Here is a 13,573-nt window from a genome sequence, read left to right as displayed (position 1 = left end):
GGCTGCTTAAAGCCCCATCCAGCCTGGCCTTGGACCCCTCCAGGCATGGGGCTTCCACAGCTTCCCTGGGCAACCTGTGCCAGTGCCTCACACTCTCCCAGTGAAAAATTCTTCCTTACGTCTAGTCTAAATCTGCCCCTCTCCAGTTTATACCCATTGCCCCTCGTCCTGTCACTACAAGCCTTTGTAAACAGTCCCTCCCTGGCATGCAGGGCAGATTCCTGCTGGTCTCGGCCACACCAAACGTACCATACCAAGGATCTGGCTGTTAAGCAACAGAAAAACCTAAACGTTTCTCCTGTCTGAACTGCATGTTGATTTAGCTCTATTACCGTCATTCATTTCCCCTCCCAAGTGTGATGTTAAAGTGATTGTTTTTCTCTTGGTGGAAGGAAGAGAGAACGAGGTAGTGAGTGGTGAGAGATGGGAGATGAGAGGGGTACCAGGTATTTACGTGGAGCTGCTGAGGCAAGGAGAGAGGAGTGTGCTCATATTTCTGAATTGGATAGTCAGGGATTTCACTGTCAAGCCAAGGGTGTTATGTCCCCCTCCAATAAGGGGTATAAAGTTGTCCTTATGTTGATACATCTCTTTTCAGTCTCTGCCATCATCCATATTTTGCCTCTTCATCAGGTTTTGCAATTAATTTTGGTTTTCTACATATCTCAGAAGCAAGCCCCTGTCCTTCCCTAGCAGTCTTTTCACCAAGGGGCATCTGTGCACAGCAACCCATGGTGACCAAGCACTTCTGCAGTGCCCAGTGGGGAGGCAGAGTGAGCTTGCTGAGGCCTTGAAACTCTCTGTGCCTTGTGGGGGCTGTGGAGGAGAAGGCACCATTACAGGATATCTTCTACAAATGATAGCAGCTTAATTACATGCTGGGTGTGGCTGTAATGATTTATGTCTCTGACAACAGTTCAGGACACCATGATATCAGCTTTTCTCCAGATCTTATGTGCTGGGCAAAGAACATGTGATCAATGCTGCTGTTCCTTCAGTGCAGACAGTCCCCATGCTAATCTCGCTCTGCTTAAAGGGCACCTGCGGAGAGGACGCAAGCAGAAATCTCCCTCTTCCTTTGTCCTGTGCAAGATGTCCACAGGAGATCTGCCCCTGCACCTCCCAGATAAAGGGAGGAGGCAATGCGGAATCTTCTGCCTCCTTGTGAGGTTTGGGCTATGTTTGTGCTTCAGAAATCGTGGGTCTGACTCAGGAAGTACATTTGCACTTTATAATTGAGCACAAATTCCAGCACAGCCATCATATGCTTACTCTTTTCCTGGGCAGAAATACCTGCTTCTCTCTTGTAAATTATGTATAAATCCCATAGGAAGCCCTGCCTATGCATTGGCTTCAGGATGATTCCTTGTGGCAGAGAATTTGCCTTGGATTTGAGGCTGCAGGGCTGGGTACCCCTCTTTGATGTTCCTCAATTTTCAGATGCTAGCTATAGTGAATAGCTTTGAAATTTTTACCAAGACAAAACTCCCCTTTGCCTTGAAGAGGGCATCCAGCCTTGGGCATGAATTCACAATTGCTTGCAGTAAAAAGAGCTTGTTCTTGTTAGTGTCAGGTTGGTCTGGTTGATTGGTTTTCAGATTGAGCCAAATGGTTATTAAAATGGATGGTGTTCCTGTTCTGGCAAGCTGTCACTTCACAGCATGCCTGGTTCTCTCATGAGCGTTCTTTCCCAGCCTGCCTCCCCAGCTCCAGGGGCAGAAGATAAGCCAGCAGAAACTGTTCTTTCTAGCCAAGTGTTTGTCTGAAGTGTCCTAGCTACTCTGCAAGAGTAGATGCTACTACTTAGCATCTCTTCTCTTTATGCCTTTTCTGTGTTCGCATGTTCCCATCCCATCTGAAATGGAATGATAAAATATTTTTGAAGTAAAAGCTACATATAGTATTGGATTGTTGTACTGTGCATGCCACCCTTTATTCTCTGTGTGCATGTGATAGATGGGGGTGTCGCTTACGGTTCAGATAACAAGGCAGGACATCAGGCACACTTAACATCTTGAAGATGGAAAAGGGCCAACCACACACGCCCCTCTACTAACCCCAAATACTTTATTTTGGTTTATCAAACCCGATGTCACTGTGTGAGCACCACCAGTATGGGACTCTGCTGGTATTGGTATAGTGCCTGAACATACCCCAGTCGATTTTACTGACAACCTGCTAGGGAGCAGAGAAAACTGCATTAAGGAATATGATCAATTAGCTTGGTTGACTCAGGGCTGAGGCATTAGCCCCCATGCATGTAGCAGTTCTGCAAGCGCTGGAGCAACGCTGCGAAGGGCAGGTGGTCACTCTGCAAGTTACGGGTAGGGTCAGGCAGCGCGTCCTGCCTAGACAGGGTCCCAGCCCATAGCACAGTGACACAGCCTCCTGCTCTCTCTCACAGGCTTCATGGTTGGATAAAATGCATTATTTGGGTGAGAGAGAGGGACTGTCGCAACAGAGGAGGGCACAAGATGGGGCTAGCCTAGCAGCAGCGGAGCAAGAGACAAAATGTGTACCTGCAAATACAGCCCGCTCAAATTGGAGGCATGGATGCAGGGAGCATCCTTGCCCTGCGTGCCTGCCTAGCAGGGCAAGGACAGAGGACAGGCAAGGAGGATTTAGGCTGGCCTTGCACACAGTACGTATGTCTTTTTTTCCCAAATTGGCCATTTCCCTCTATTGCACGTAGGGGGCTAGGCTAAATGGGTTAGTGGCCTCATTTAATAATGATAACTGTGGTGTTTCTGGGGTAATTAGGTACTGCTTGCAGCTGGTAAGGAAGCAGAGGTCAAAACCAGCACAGAAGCCAGCAGGCTGCTTGCTTCTCCGCCCATCCTCACTGCCAACTGGATTTTGGTTTGGGAGAGGCTGTATCTTCCTCCTTCCACCATGGGAGACCATTTGCCTTAGTGTCAGCAGACTGGCACCATTTAATCATTCAGGGTGGGAAATGAGGCTTTCAGTCAAAGTTCAATTGCTATATTTAGTAGTCTCTCATAAAGTAAGAGGAGACACAGGATTTTGAAAATTGTGCAGCTCTTGCAGTTGCCCCGAATGAGCAGTGACCCAAACAAACCCTGTCCCCACTGCACGGTCTGCTGAGAATAGGTAGATATTCAAGACCACTGCAGGGCAGGAACAGCCAAGGCAAGCCCTGCCCTCCTTGTCATCCCCAGGCCATGGGCTCCTTTGCTATGGGGTAGGAAAGAGCTGGCTATGGGAGGTGGCTGCAAAGGTCCCTTCTGTACCTATTTGCCCTGTTGTTTTCGCTACTTCCTACAGAGCAGTATTATACCAGTTTGGCCAGGTTGGGGGACCTGGGTACCCAGGGCAAAGGCCTTGGGGTTTTTTTTCTTACTAGAATGTAAAGTTTACCAAAGCTGAAGGCTACTGGGGGCCATGCATCTTCTGACTTAATCGCCTGAAAGAACATATATCTGTCAACAATAAATAAAACCAGCACCACCAACAAAATATCTGGGGGGGGTTCTGGCGTAAAAGACAATGCACTTGCAAAACTATTCCATGACCTTTGGTTTCACAGATCAAGATGTGGATTATGCCATTAGCGATCAAAGAGATTATCTTCTTGCTGTTTATGGACTTATCTTAGTCAGTAAGTGTGGTCTGGTCAAGAAAATATCTCTGTAAAATTGGAATGTGGCCTCCGAGTGCCATTGCTGTAACTTCTCCCTGGAAAATTATATGAATGCATTCTGCATCCTCTCTGGATGACCGATCCTACAGGCAGGAATGACCAGCGGATTACATCAGGGTTGTGGGAGGCAGAGCCCACTCCCTTTCTTCAGCTGCACAGCCCTGGACATTTCCTGTTTGCATGTTTAATGTCACACTTCTGCAGGGGCAGTTTAACTAATTTAAAGTCACTGTTCTGATCTTAGCCACAGTGTAAGGATTTGGTGTAGAGTATACCACACCTTCCCCTGAAATCATGCTAAATGGAGAGTCTTCCATGAATTCAGATAGATGCTGAGTTAGGCTCTACATTTGTGTTTTGGGACTCCACCCATGCTTATCCACAAAGTCTTATTTAGATTTCTCTCCTTTTCTCTTTTCTCCCCTTTCAATTTTTGCTGTGTATAGGTTTTGGTTGGCTGTCCAAGATCTCAAGAAACAACCTCTACAGGATGTAACCACCAGAGTGGAAGAAATCTGGCAAGAGTTTCTAGCTCCTGGGGCCCAAAGTGCTATCAACCTGGATTCCCACAGCTATGAGAAAACAAGCCAAAATGTCAAAGACCCAGGGAGATATACATATGAAGATGCACAGGTTTGTTTTTGATTTTACGGAATGACTGCTAATAAAACTCTCAGTTTTACTGTGATATTCCACTATCACATTGTCGCTGCTCATTTCTAAGTAAAAGGAGATGCACAGTTGGAAGTAACTTCGAAGGTATCTGTTCAAGCTAGGTAAATGTTATTTTCTTTTGTATCTATCATTTATAACAGGCTAACATTCCTGTAGGCACAAGAGCTCCAAAATGTACAAGTTTGGAAGTCACAGTGAGCTGGAGACATGTCTCAGAGAAAGCAAAGATGAAAGAGTGTCTTTGATTCTGTCACCAAAGTCTGATGTATTTACAGAATGGCTGATATCATACCAAAATCCTCATAAATGCACTTTTTTATCACTCATTTATTTATAGCTGGAGAACAAGTCTTATGAGGAGCGGCTGAGGGAACTGGGGTTGTTTAGCCTGGAGGAGAGGAGGCTGAGGGGTGACCTTATTGCTCTCTACAACTACTTAAAAGAAGGTTGTGGTGAGGGGTTCTCTCCCAAGTGACAGGTGACAGGACAAGAGGGAATGGCTTTAAGCTGCATCAGAGGAAGTATTGCACATTAGGAAAAATTCCTTCACAGAAAGGGCTATCAAGCACTGGAACAGACTGCCCAGTGAGGTGGTTGAATCACCATCCCTGGAGGTGTTTAAAAAGCAGGTAGATGAGGTGCCTGGAGATGCGATTTACTGGTGGACTGGTACGGTTGGAGTTGATGATCTCAAAGGTCTTTCTCAGCCTAATGATTCTATAACCTACCTCACAGCCCTCTACCCCCACCAAACCCCATATACAGCAGCTTCCTCTGACACAGCTAGAAGCTGATTCACCAGACAATACCTTACAATAATGACAGGACAGTAGGCAGTGTATTAAGCTTAATCCTTCCCTCCTAAGAGCCCTGGTTTTATCAGAGAAATTGTACATAGAAAATGCCTCTAGGAAAACAGATAATTTGAGAAAAACTGCTACAAGCAGGGATAAAGCTGCATAACCTTCTGAGACAGTGAAAATGTCAATTTATAAATGCTGAAAAAGAAAAGGGGAGATGGATAATTTGAGAAATATTAACAGACACACAATTAAAAGATATCCTCCTTGTAATCATTTTTATCAAAAGCATGTAGTAAAACCAACAGCAAATGAAAAGACTCCTCGTTCTTATATTTTCTTTAAATTGGCATTCAAACACGGTTCTTCAAAATACTCCACTAACAAAATATTTCCGTCTCAGGGGAGATGTTGTGGACCACTTATACAAGGTTAGGCAATGAATTTTTCAAACCACTATCAAATACGGTATTTTTCTGAATGCAGTCTTGCTCCTTGGGGCCAGCATAGAAGGAATGTACGCAAAGTTTCAAGGCAATCCCCTGTGAATATCAGGCAACTTAAATGTTTTTTTTAAAGCTGAGAAACGCAGGAGTATGAAGACATTTTGGATAAAATGTATTTTTTACTTTGCAGTAACAGTGAACAAGAACTTCTGCAAATTTGCATCGCTGAAAAAAGTGACAATGGCAAAATGCTGGCTAAAGCAGATAGGTGAATAATGGGAGAGTTGATTAAATTGTTAAGTAGAAGTACTGAGAAAAAGTTGGATGTTTAGACAATGAGTATTTAATCAGAAGAAGACATGTAGGATTTAGGTTTGAACTGATCAGTTCACAATGTAATTGCCATTCAAAGGAGAGTTGATGAAATCAAGTTGGAGCTCTTGCAGTTAGACTGCAATTTTAGCTCCTTGGGTTAATTTTCTGTCAGAGGATTTTTGTGTTGGCGGATGTCTCAGCTCATCTGTTTTTGTTCACGGAAACAGAAGTATGAGGCAAAGGCCTAGCTATGATCTTCTTGGAGACAGTCTGTGCCAAGAGAGGTCAGAGAAATGTGGAAGGTGAACTCAGTCACCTTCTTGTGCAGTAGACTTCTGGTAGGTCTCCAAAAGCCAAGCAAGCTGTTTCTGACTGCTTGACCAGATAGCTAAGGCTGTCTAACAAAAGCAGGAGGAAAGAGGACACTGCTGAAGACTGTAAGTGCCCTAGCAGAGCTTGAGCAGGATTGTCTGTTTCTGCCTCATCTTGAAGAGGGAACATTTTTGTTTGCACATCCAGTTCACAGGAGTCAATGTAGGTCCCTTTAGTGCACTCTGAATCTCACAGGAACCATATTTTCATCTCCCTCAAGGTCAACCCTGCCACCTCGAGGGCTCTGTTGTCTAGGAATATCTGGCAGGTTGTAGCCCAGCTGCCTTATCTCAGTACCATGGCACCAGGAGCCCATGAGAGCTCCCACATGTTCTGCATTCCTGGCGACTCAACCAGACACAACCAGTCAAACCAACCCACTGTAGGAGGCAAAATATGAGTGTTGTCCTGTTCTGTGTAACTTTAGCACAAAGAGGAAAACAACTGAAATGTCCTTGTGAATAAAGAATAAGAAAAAAATTAGTTTACTGAACAGCACATTCTTTGAATGCCTGCAGCTCTGACACTAAAAACTGAGGAAAGAAGAGGGTTGGCTGAACTGAGGAAAGTAAATTGCTGCTCCTTCAGTGGAAAAATAGGAGAAGGTGATGTGGCACTCTAGCTCTTATGCTAACATGGGAGACATGCAAAACGCCAATTCTGTATAAAATGTACTGGGAATGAGCACACTGCTGTACTTGGGAAGGGAAAGGTGTAGCAACGCATAGTACACTTTAGGCCAGTGACTGTGTTAAAATCTTAAGTTGAAAGCAAAACATCATCTGCTGTCAGATACTTAACGGTCTACATGGATGTGCTTCTTGTACAGCCTTGGCTTCCAGCCCCAAAGAGCTCTCCCAGATGCTGCACAACCATCTGGTGAGACAACTAGCCTAGAAGAAAATCAGGGAGAAAAGGAGGCTCTGGCAGACATTCCTCTCACTGAAGATCTCTTTGTCCCAAGGCCGTTCACGCTCTGAGGCAAACGGTTCCTCTGTTTAAGAAAAGTGACACTGAAAATCTCAGCTCCAAACATCTTCAGCAGGGTCCTAATCTGAATCTGAATTTGTGAGCATTTATTATTTCAGACAGAGCTCTCTCTAAGATGGGTTCCTGTATTACAGATGCAAGTGTTTTGCTGTTTCCCCATCTGGCTTAAGATATTTGCCCTGTTGTGTGTCCCTCACCACTGTTCCATTCGGCAGTCTTGCACTGCACAGCTTGCACTGCACAGCTTGCACAGAGCCAACTTCTCTCATTGTGTCTTCCGTGTGTGCCCTCACACACCCTGTGCTAGCTCACCTTGCCTCTGAGCAGTGTTTTGTGCTGGCTCAGGCTGCATTTGCCTCCTCCCCCAGCCATCCAGTTTGCTGGCATCCCCCATCCTTGAGCATTGCAACCCTTGCTCCCCGCTCTGTCCTGTCATCAGCTCTGCTAGCTATCTTGATCCGCAGCACCTTTTGTCCTTTCAGTGCTGGGCCCCTCCAGAGGCTGGCCTACCAATTTAGCTGATTATTTTCTGCTCTTAAACAACTGTCCACTGAGTAAAATATTATGATTATCAAACCATTTTCTCCGGGGAGTAAAGCAGCTTTTAATACAAGGGGCACCATCGGGAAAGGTCAGTTCAATTAAACAGTGAACTACTTAGCAGGATGTAAGTTCCCACAGGAGTTATCAGCATCATTGAACAACCAACCTGGGGCTCTGCTATATGAAGAAGGCACAGCCAGCTCTGGGAAGTAAATAGGTTCAGGTCCATCTGAATGACCTCTTTTGGCTAATGAAGCTGCTGACAGCCAAAGTAATTCGTCTTTAACATGGGAACCCAGAGCTGTGAGTATGACAGTTGTGCCTTATCTGTACAACATGTTATTAGTTTTTAAACATCACGTGCGTGCACACACACACACACCCCCCTCCACCTTCAAGCATCTCTTTGCCTCCTCTGAAATGTTTTTCTGCCTTCAGAAAGTCTTTAATCCCTTCCTCAATCCCTTAGTGTTTGGAACTAGTATCACAAGAATACGTTGTGTCCCTGATAGTAACATTTGCTTCTAGAGGCATTTACTGGCAGGCTTCAGAGCCAGGTATACGAGAATAAGGTAAGACATGTAACTGTTTTTGGAATTACTTTCCCGTTTGCTTTGTTTATTGTTTTTATTTAATAAATGAAATAGAGTTTTAGGTTATCGTTCCTTGATGTGAACTAATCAGCTCTTGTTTCTGTGAAGATGATTCAGGGAAATTCAGTCCTAATCCAGGCTCAGTTAGGGATTTTAACTGTGGCAGATCCTTGGCTAATTACAGAGCAGATTTAGTCCATAATGCCAAACTCCAGGCTGCTCAAACCAGAAATGTACCTGGCCCAGATTTGAATTAGAATGATGGAATCATAGAATGTTTTGAGTTGGAAGGGACCTTTAAAGGTCATCCAGTCCAATTCCTCTGCAATGATCAGGGACATCTTCAACTCAATCAGGTTTCTCGGAGCCCTGTCTAACCTGACCATAAATGTTGCCAAGAGTGGGGCATTTACTACTTCTCTGAGAAACCTCTTCCACTGTTTCAACACCCTCATTGTAAAAAAAATTTCTTCCTTGAATCTAGTCTGAAATTTATGATTTGGGCTCAATTCATGCTCTCAGCTGCCCCAGGTGCTGGTTTGGTTTGTTCTGGACTAGGATAGAGATACAAGCCCTTGCAGGACTGGTCAGTGCTCAGTCCTCGTTTTGCATTCCAGTCCCATCAGGAAGCATTGACAGAACTTTAGAGGATCTTGTTGAATTCAAAAACCAACTCCAAGTATAAGCAATGATCTCTTGGAACTGGAATGCAATTTTCTACCAAGAAGGGAAAATGAGGACTGACCTCTCTTTCACTGACTTTGGTTTTTCAAGCATGTGCAGGACATGGAAGCAAGCATATGGAGAATTGTATGCCTGGTGCCTATTCAGTGAGCACACAGAACTCTTTTTGTAGCTCTTAAACAAAATCATAGCATGGAAGGAAAATATGAAAATATTCATTGTTCATCTGGATCATCTTTCATATAAGAACTTGAAGAAACATTATTCCCATTTTCTTAAAGTTTCACCCAGTCACCCTCATTATATATATGCCTATGAAGGACGGTAACTAAGGATGGAGAATCAAGGTGACAGCAAAGCAGCTTTGGTTGGCAGAGCAGGCAGTCAGCAAGGGGGCACAGGGCAGACTCAGGCACTCTGCCTCAAAGTGGGGCTTATGTCCACCTGAGTCAGTGCTGCTTAGAGACCTGGTGAGATCTGGCACTTGCACGACAGGGAATTGAAAGCATTGCAGTGCTCTATCCATAGGTATATGTGAATGGTGCCCAGGCCTCCTGAAGGCTTTTGACAGCCTGAACCTTCCTGTCAGGGTTAGGGACTGGGTGAGGAATTGACCTTTATTCTCTTCTTCTCCTTTGTCTCTGATTCTGATGGACTGAAGTAAAAAATCCTTCCTTATATACAATGCACACCAGTTGCCTTCCCTGTATGTGGGTTACAGTGACTGTAGAAACAGCCTTCATGCAAAGTTTCATCATTGCTGTGTATTTTTTTACAGACACAGGCAAAAATGCAAGGTCCTTCCATTGTGGATTTCACAAAACTGTGTGTAACCAAGCAGAGTCTAAAACCAAGAATCTTTACAAATATACCCAGAAGAGCCATTAGGTGTCTGGAGGAAAAATAGGAAAGTGGTGATGGAGGCTTATGCTGATGTGCCTGATGCTGCACAAAGCAGGAAACAAAAGACTTGAAGCAGTGCTCTACATAGGAGCAGATATTTGGTGTTATTACTTTTCCTGTTGCTTTTTTTTTTCAAAGTGTGCATATGTACTGCATATCAGAAAGTACTTCTTTTATCCTTTGCTGTACATTTTAATTTGTAGTCTAGTAGTCATATTATATGAAAAAAATCTAACATCCAGCCTTTGTCTTGCTGTTGCCTTTCTGTCTCTGAAAGCATCAGGGTTCAAATGACTGTCTAAGCTAGCACTCCTCTGTTACACATGGGCAGGAAAAGAGATAAGAAAAGATGTGAGTAAGCTTGCTTCTTGCGCATGCAGTGACAGAAGACAGCACATCTCTCCAAATGAAAGATCAGGAGAATGGGGTGACAAGAACAGTCAGCGTATTCCCACAGGACAATAGTCTGCCTGTTATTCATTGTGTTAGTCCTGCCAAGCTGGCTAGAACCACGTGCACGAGCAGTAACAGTGCTTCATATGCCCAAGAAAATACCTTTAAATGGATTACACGGGAAAGTCTCTACCTTGTTTAAAAATTGAATTCAGCACTCAGACTCTGGGACTCTTGTGTCAGTAGTGTGTACTGTGCTTCTTGAATACAAGAAACAACTGCATGTCAAATCCAGAGCAAGAGCATTTCCTTCTTGTGTGAAAGTCAGGAAGCAGCTGATGCTCTTCTGTTTCTCCCAAGCAGGGAGTGAAGGTGCCAGTAAATGCATCCCTTTCTACTAGAGGAGTCAGGACTCCAGAAGTCCACTTCTTGTGTATGATGGGTGAATGTTCTTGTGGATGACTTGGTTCCACCATGCCAATGTTATGTGCTGCGGGAACAGTGCAGTCTAATTTTTCTAAAGGTCTGTTTTCTCTTGAAGTGTTCATGCTTCTAGCTTTTAAAAAATACATCCCTGAGGAGAATTATCAACATTGCATTTCACATCTCCCCTTCTCAGACCACAACAGGTATGAATGTTGTACTGTCTTGACAGGATTCATCAGCAAACAAATGCAAGGATTTGATATGCATTTATAGCATGGAATCCAAAAGCTTGAACTCAATCAGTTAAAGGCAAGTCTAAGTTGATACAGTAGTAGATGTCCTACAGCTAAAAAGTTGATGAGGTGTGGAAGACTGTTTATGTATCCAGCATATATTCTCTAGGTAGACACCCAAACAGGGCTGATGGTCTCCATCTCAGCATAGCCACCTTTATGAAGAAGCTGTGTGTTGCTTGTTTCTTTAGAGCTGCATCCTGCTCTTGTCCCTATATCCTGTAGGTCACTGAGTGCCCCGGTGCAACAGAATTTCATTTCTGCTATGTGGGGGATTCTGCATGTTCCTCTCCATGGCATGTTCCTCTCCATGGTACAACTCAGCTTTCTGGCAAGATTTTCACCAGAGAAAACAGAAAGAGGAAACTGCAGACAGCCTTGCAAATATCAGGCCACAAATCTGAGTAGTTTCATCTCATAGCTATACCACAGCATGTATAGGCATGCAAAAACCTATCTTCATTGCTATAACTCTTAGATATTGTATTGCTTGGAAAAGAGATGCCAGTCTCCCAGGTGCTACAACAGGCTGTCCCCTCCTCCCAAGCAAAACCTGTTCACTTGGGCTTTTTGCCAGTAGCCAGGATTTGGCCCATATTGAGAGAATCAGCCTCTTAGCCATGATCATTGTCTCAAAACCTAAAGCTGCTCATATGGCGTTATACTCCCAGCAGCCCACTCTTGTCACCCAGGATAGCCCTTGCTATATTTAGGACTAAATCCTCCTGCAGTACCAGGCTGACCCCTTAACTGTGCAGCACTTGACAACCCTTTGCCTCTGTAGTCCTCTGCACTGTGTCTGCCACAGACCCCCCCTCCAACGGCTCTGCCTTCCCATTTGTATGTTTGAAAGTATGAAGCAAAGCAGTTGTCTCATCAATTTACAGCAGAGCGAAAGCTAAATTTGTGTTACTTTTATCAATGCACTTTCCCCCAGAAGATTTACATTGTGTTTCCAACTATGTATCTACAGGGCTAAACAAAGGATTTCTGTGTATTACTCAAAATGAGCTCTCATTGCTTACAGTTATCCCTACTGCTAAAGCTCTTTCGTATGTTCCTGTGCCTTCAGCCCAGTGTAATTTCATTTCTGGCCTGAAAAGAGGTTTCATGCTTTTTAGTTTAGCAGGGTGGTTAGTCTATATTACAGTATAATTATTCATCTTTTTTTTTTTTTTCCCCCTTAGTAACAAAACTAGCTTGGGTAAGCGTGAAGAAAATGCACTAGCTAAAACTGTGGGTGTAAATTATTGAGTCACTTAAATGATTTGAGAGTGGCCAAAAAGATATTGCTCAGATTTTCCAGAGTAATTCACACTCAAACCAAGACCCTTATGTGCCACTTACCAACCTGAAACATTTCTTTTCTAAACCATAAATCAAGGAAAGCCCGCAGCAGCCAGAGCCCTTGTTTACCCCTCGCCCTGCTAGACGGCAGTACTGCCAGGTACCAGTGAGGCTTCAGAAAGGGGGCTCTCCCTGGTTAATGTGTGCAGACAGCTCAAACCCTGCAGTGCAACAGTGTTGAGAAGAGTAAAATCCTAAATGCAGTGACCAGAAGAAGTAAATCCAGAGGCATTCTTAGTGGGAATTCGGAGATATTAAAGGGAACTGGAATAAACACCCTGTGTTTCCCTGCCTCCTACCCTCACTGGTGTTTCCCATCAGGTTCAGCCAGGGCAAGTGTGAAGGCCTTTTCTTCAACTGCTTCTTCACTGCTTGTGTCAGCTCAGCTGTGTCTGCTACTATTTAAGGTTCCAGAGCTGATTCACCATTATTTCCTGCACTCTCTGAGTGCATTTCAGTGCCATCAGTTCGACTGAATGGTAATTGATCATAATAGCTCCTAAGAACTTTTGGGTTTGGCAGTGGCACAGGTAACTGCTAAAGAGGAGTAGATCTCCATTCCTTTCTTTGGCTTTTTGGAAGATGCTGATGGTGGTGTGGTAGGGAGTCCTGAGGGATTGTGGTGGGCAGGGTTCCTGAGGGTGGGCTGGGAAGAGTACAACAAGGTGAATAGGATACATCTCTTAAGAGCCTCTGGATAGCAGTTTTTGCTGACTGCAGTTTGCATGCCTGCTGGCACGGGTGTTAACCTCACTCGCTCCACCACAGATGTCCGTGCAAGGTAGAGCTGCCAACAGAAAGGCATTAAGCTGCTCCCAAGTCTAACTGGAAGGTGCAGCAATCGCAAACTGTGTGCTCAGAAAAACGCCTCCCTGCTTTCTCCTTCCCATGTCCTCTGTGCTATGAAGACAGCTCTTGAAAAAGCAAACCCTGAGCAGATCCTCAGCTGACATCCCTTATCATCCTTCCAGAGGAGGCCACAAGGCATTCACAGAGGCACTGCTTTCTCATGTGCAAATCTGCAGTAAATTCCTCCCCAGTGCCCACTGTACATATAGAACAAACATAAACATTCAGTGCAGTTTGCTTTTATTCATTTAGTTATTTAATCTACTGCTTTACATTGCTTGTA

General features: G+C 44.4%; 1 protein-coding gene across 6 annotated transcripts in view; it reads left to right on the top strand.

Moving 5' to 3' along the window:
* The window catches only part of RGS6 (regulator of G protein signaling 6), a 278,903-nt gene that overhangs the window by 231,008 nt on the left and 34,322 nt on the right, over positions 1-13,573 (top strand). For all 6 annotated transcript variants that reach the window (XM_054067562.1, XM_054067563.1, XM_054067561.1 and 3 more), the window contains one exon: positions 4,108-4,294. In XM_054067562.1, the coding sequence (XP_053923537.1) occupies positions 4,108-4,294 (187 nt within the window). The remainder of the gene's footprint in view (positions 1-4,107; positions 4,295-13,573) is intronic.

This window comes from Cuculus canorus, chromosome 5 (genome assembly GCF_017976375.1).
Source record: "Cuculus canorus isolate bCucCan1 chromosome 5, bCucCan1.pri, whole genome shotgun sequence".
NCBI lineage: Eukaryota > Metazoa > Chordata > Aves > Cuculiformes > Cuculidae > Cuculus > Cuculus canorus.
The sequence above is the reverse complement of the archived record's forward strand: the minus strand, read 5'-3'. Positions and strand labels throughout refer to the sequence as shown.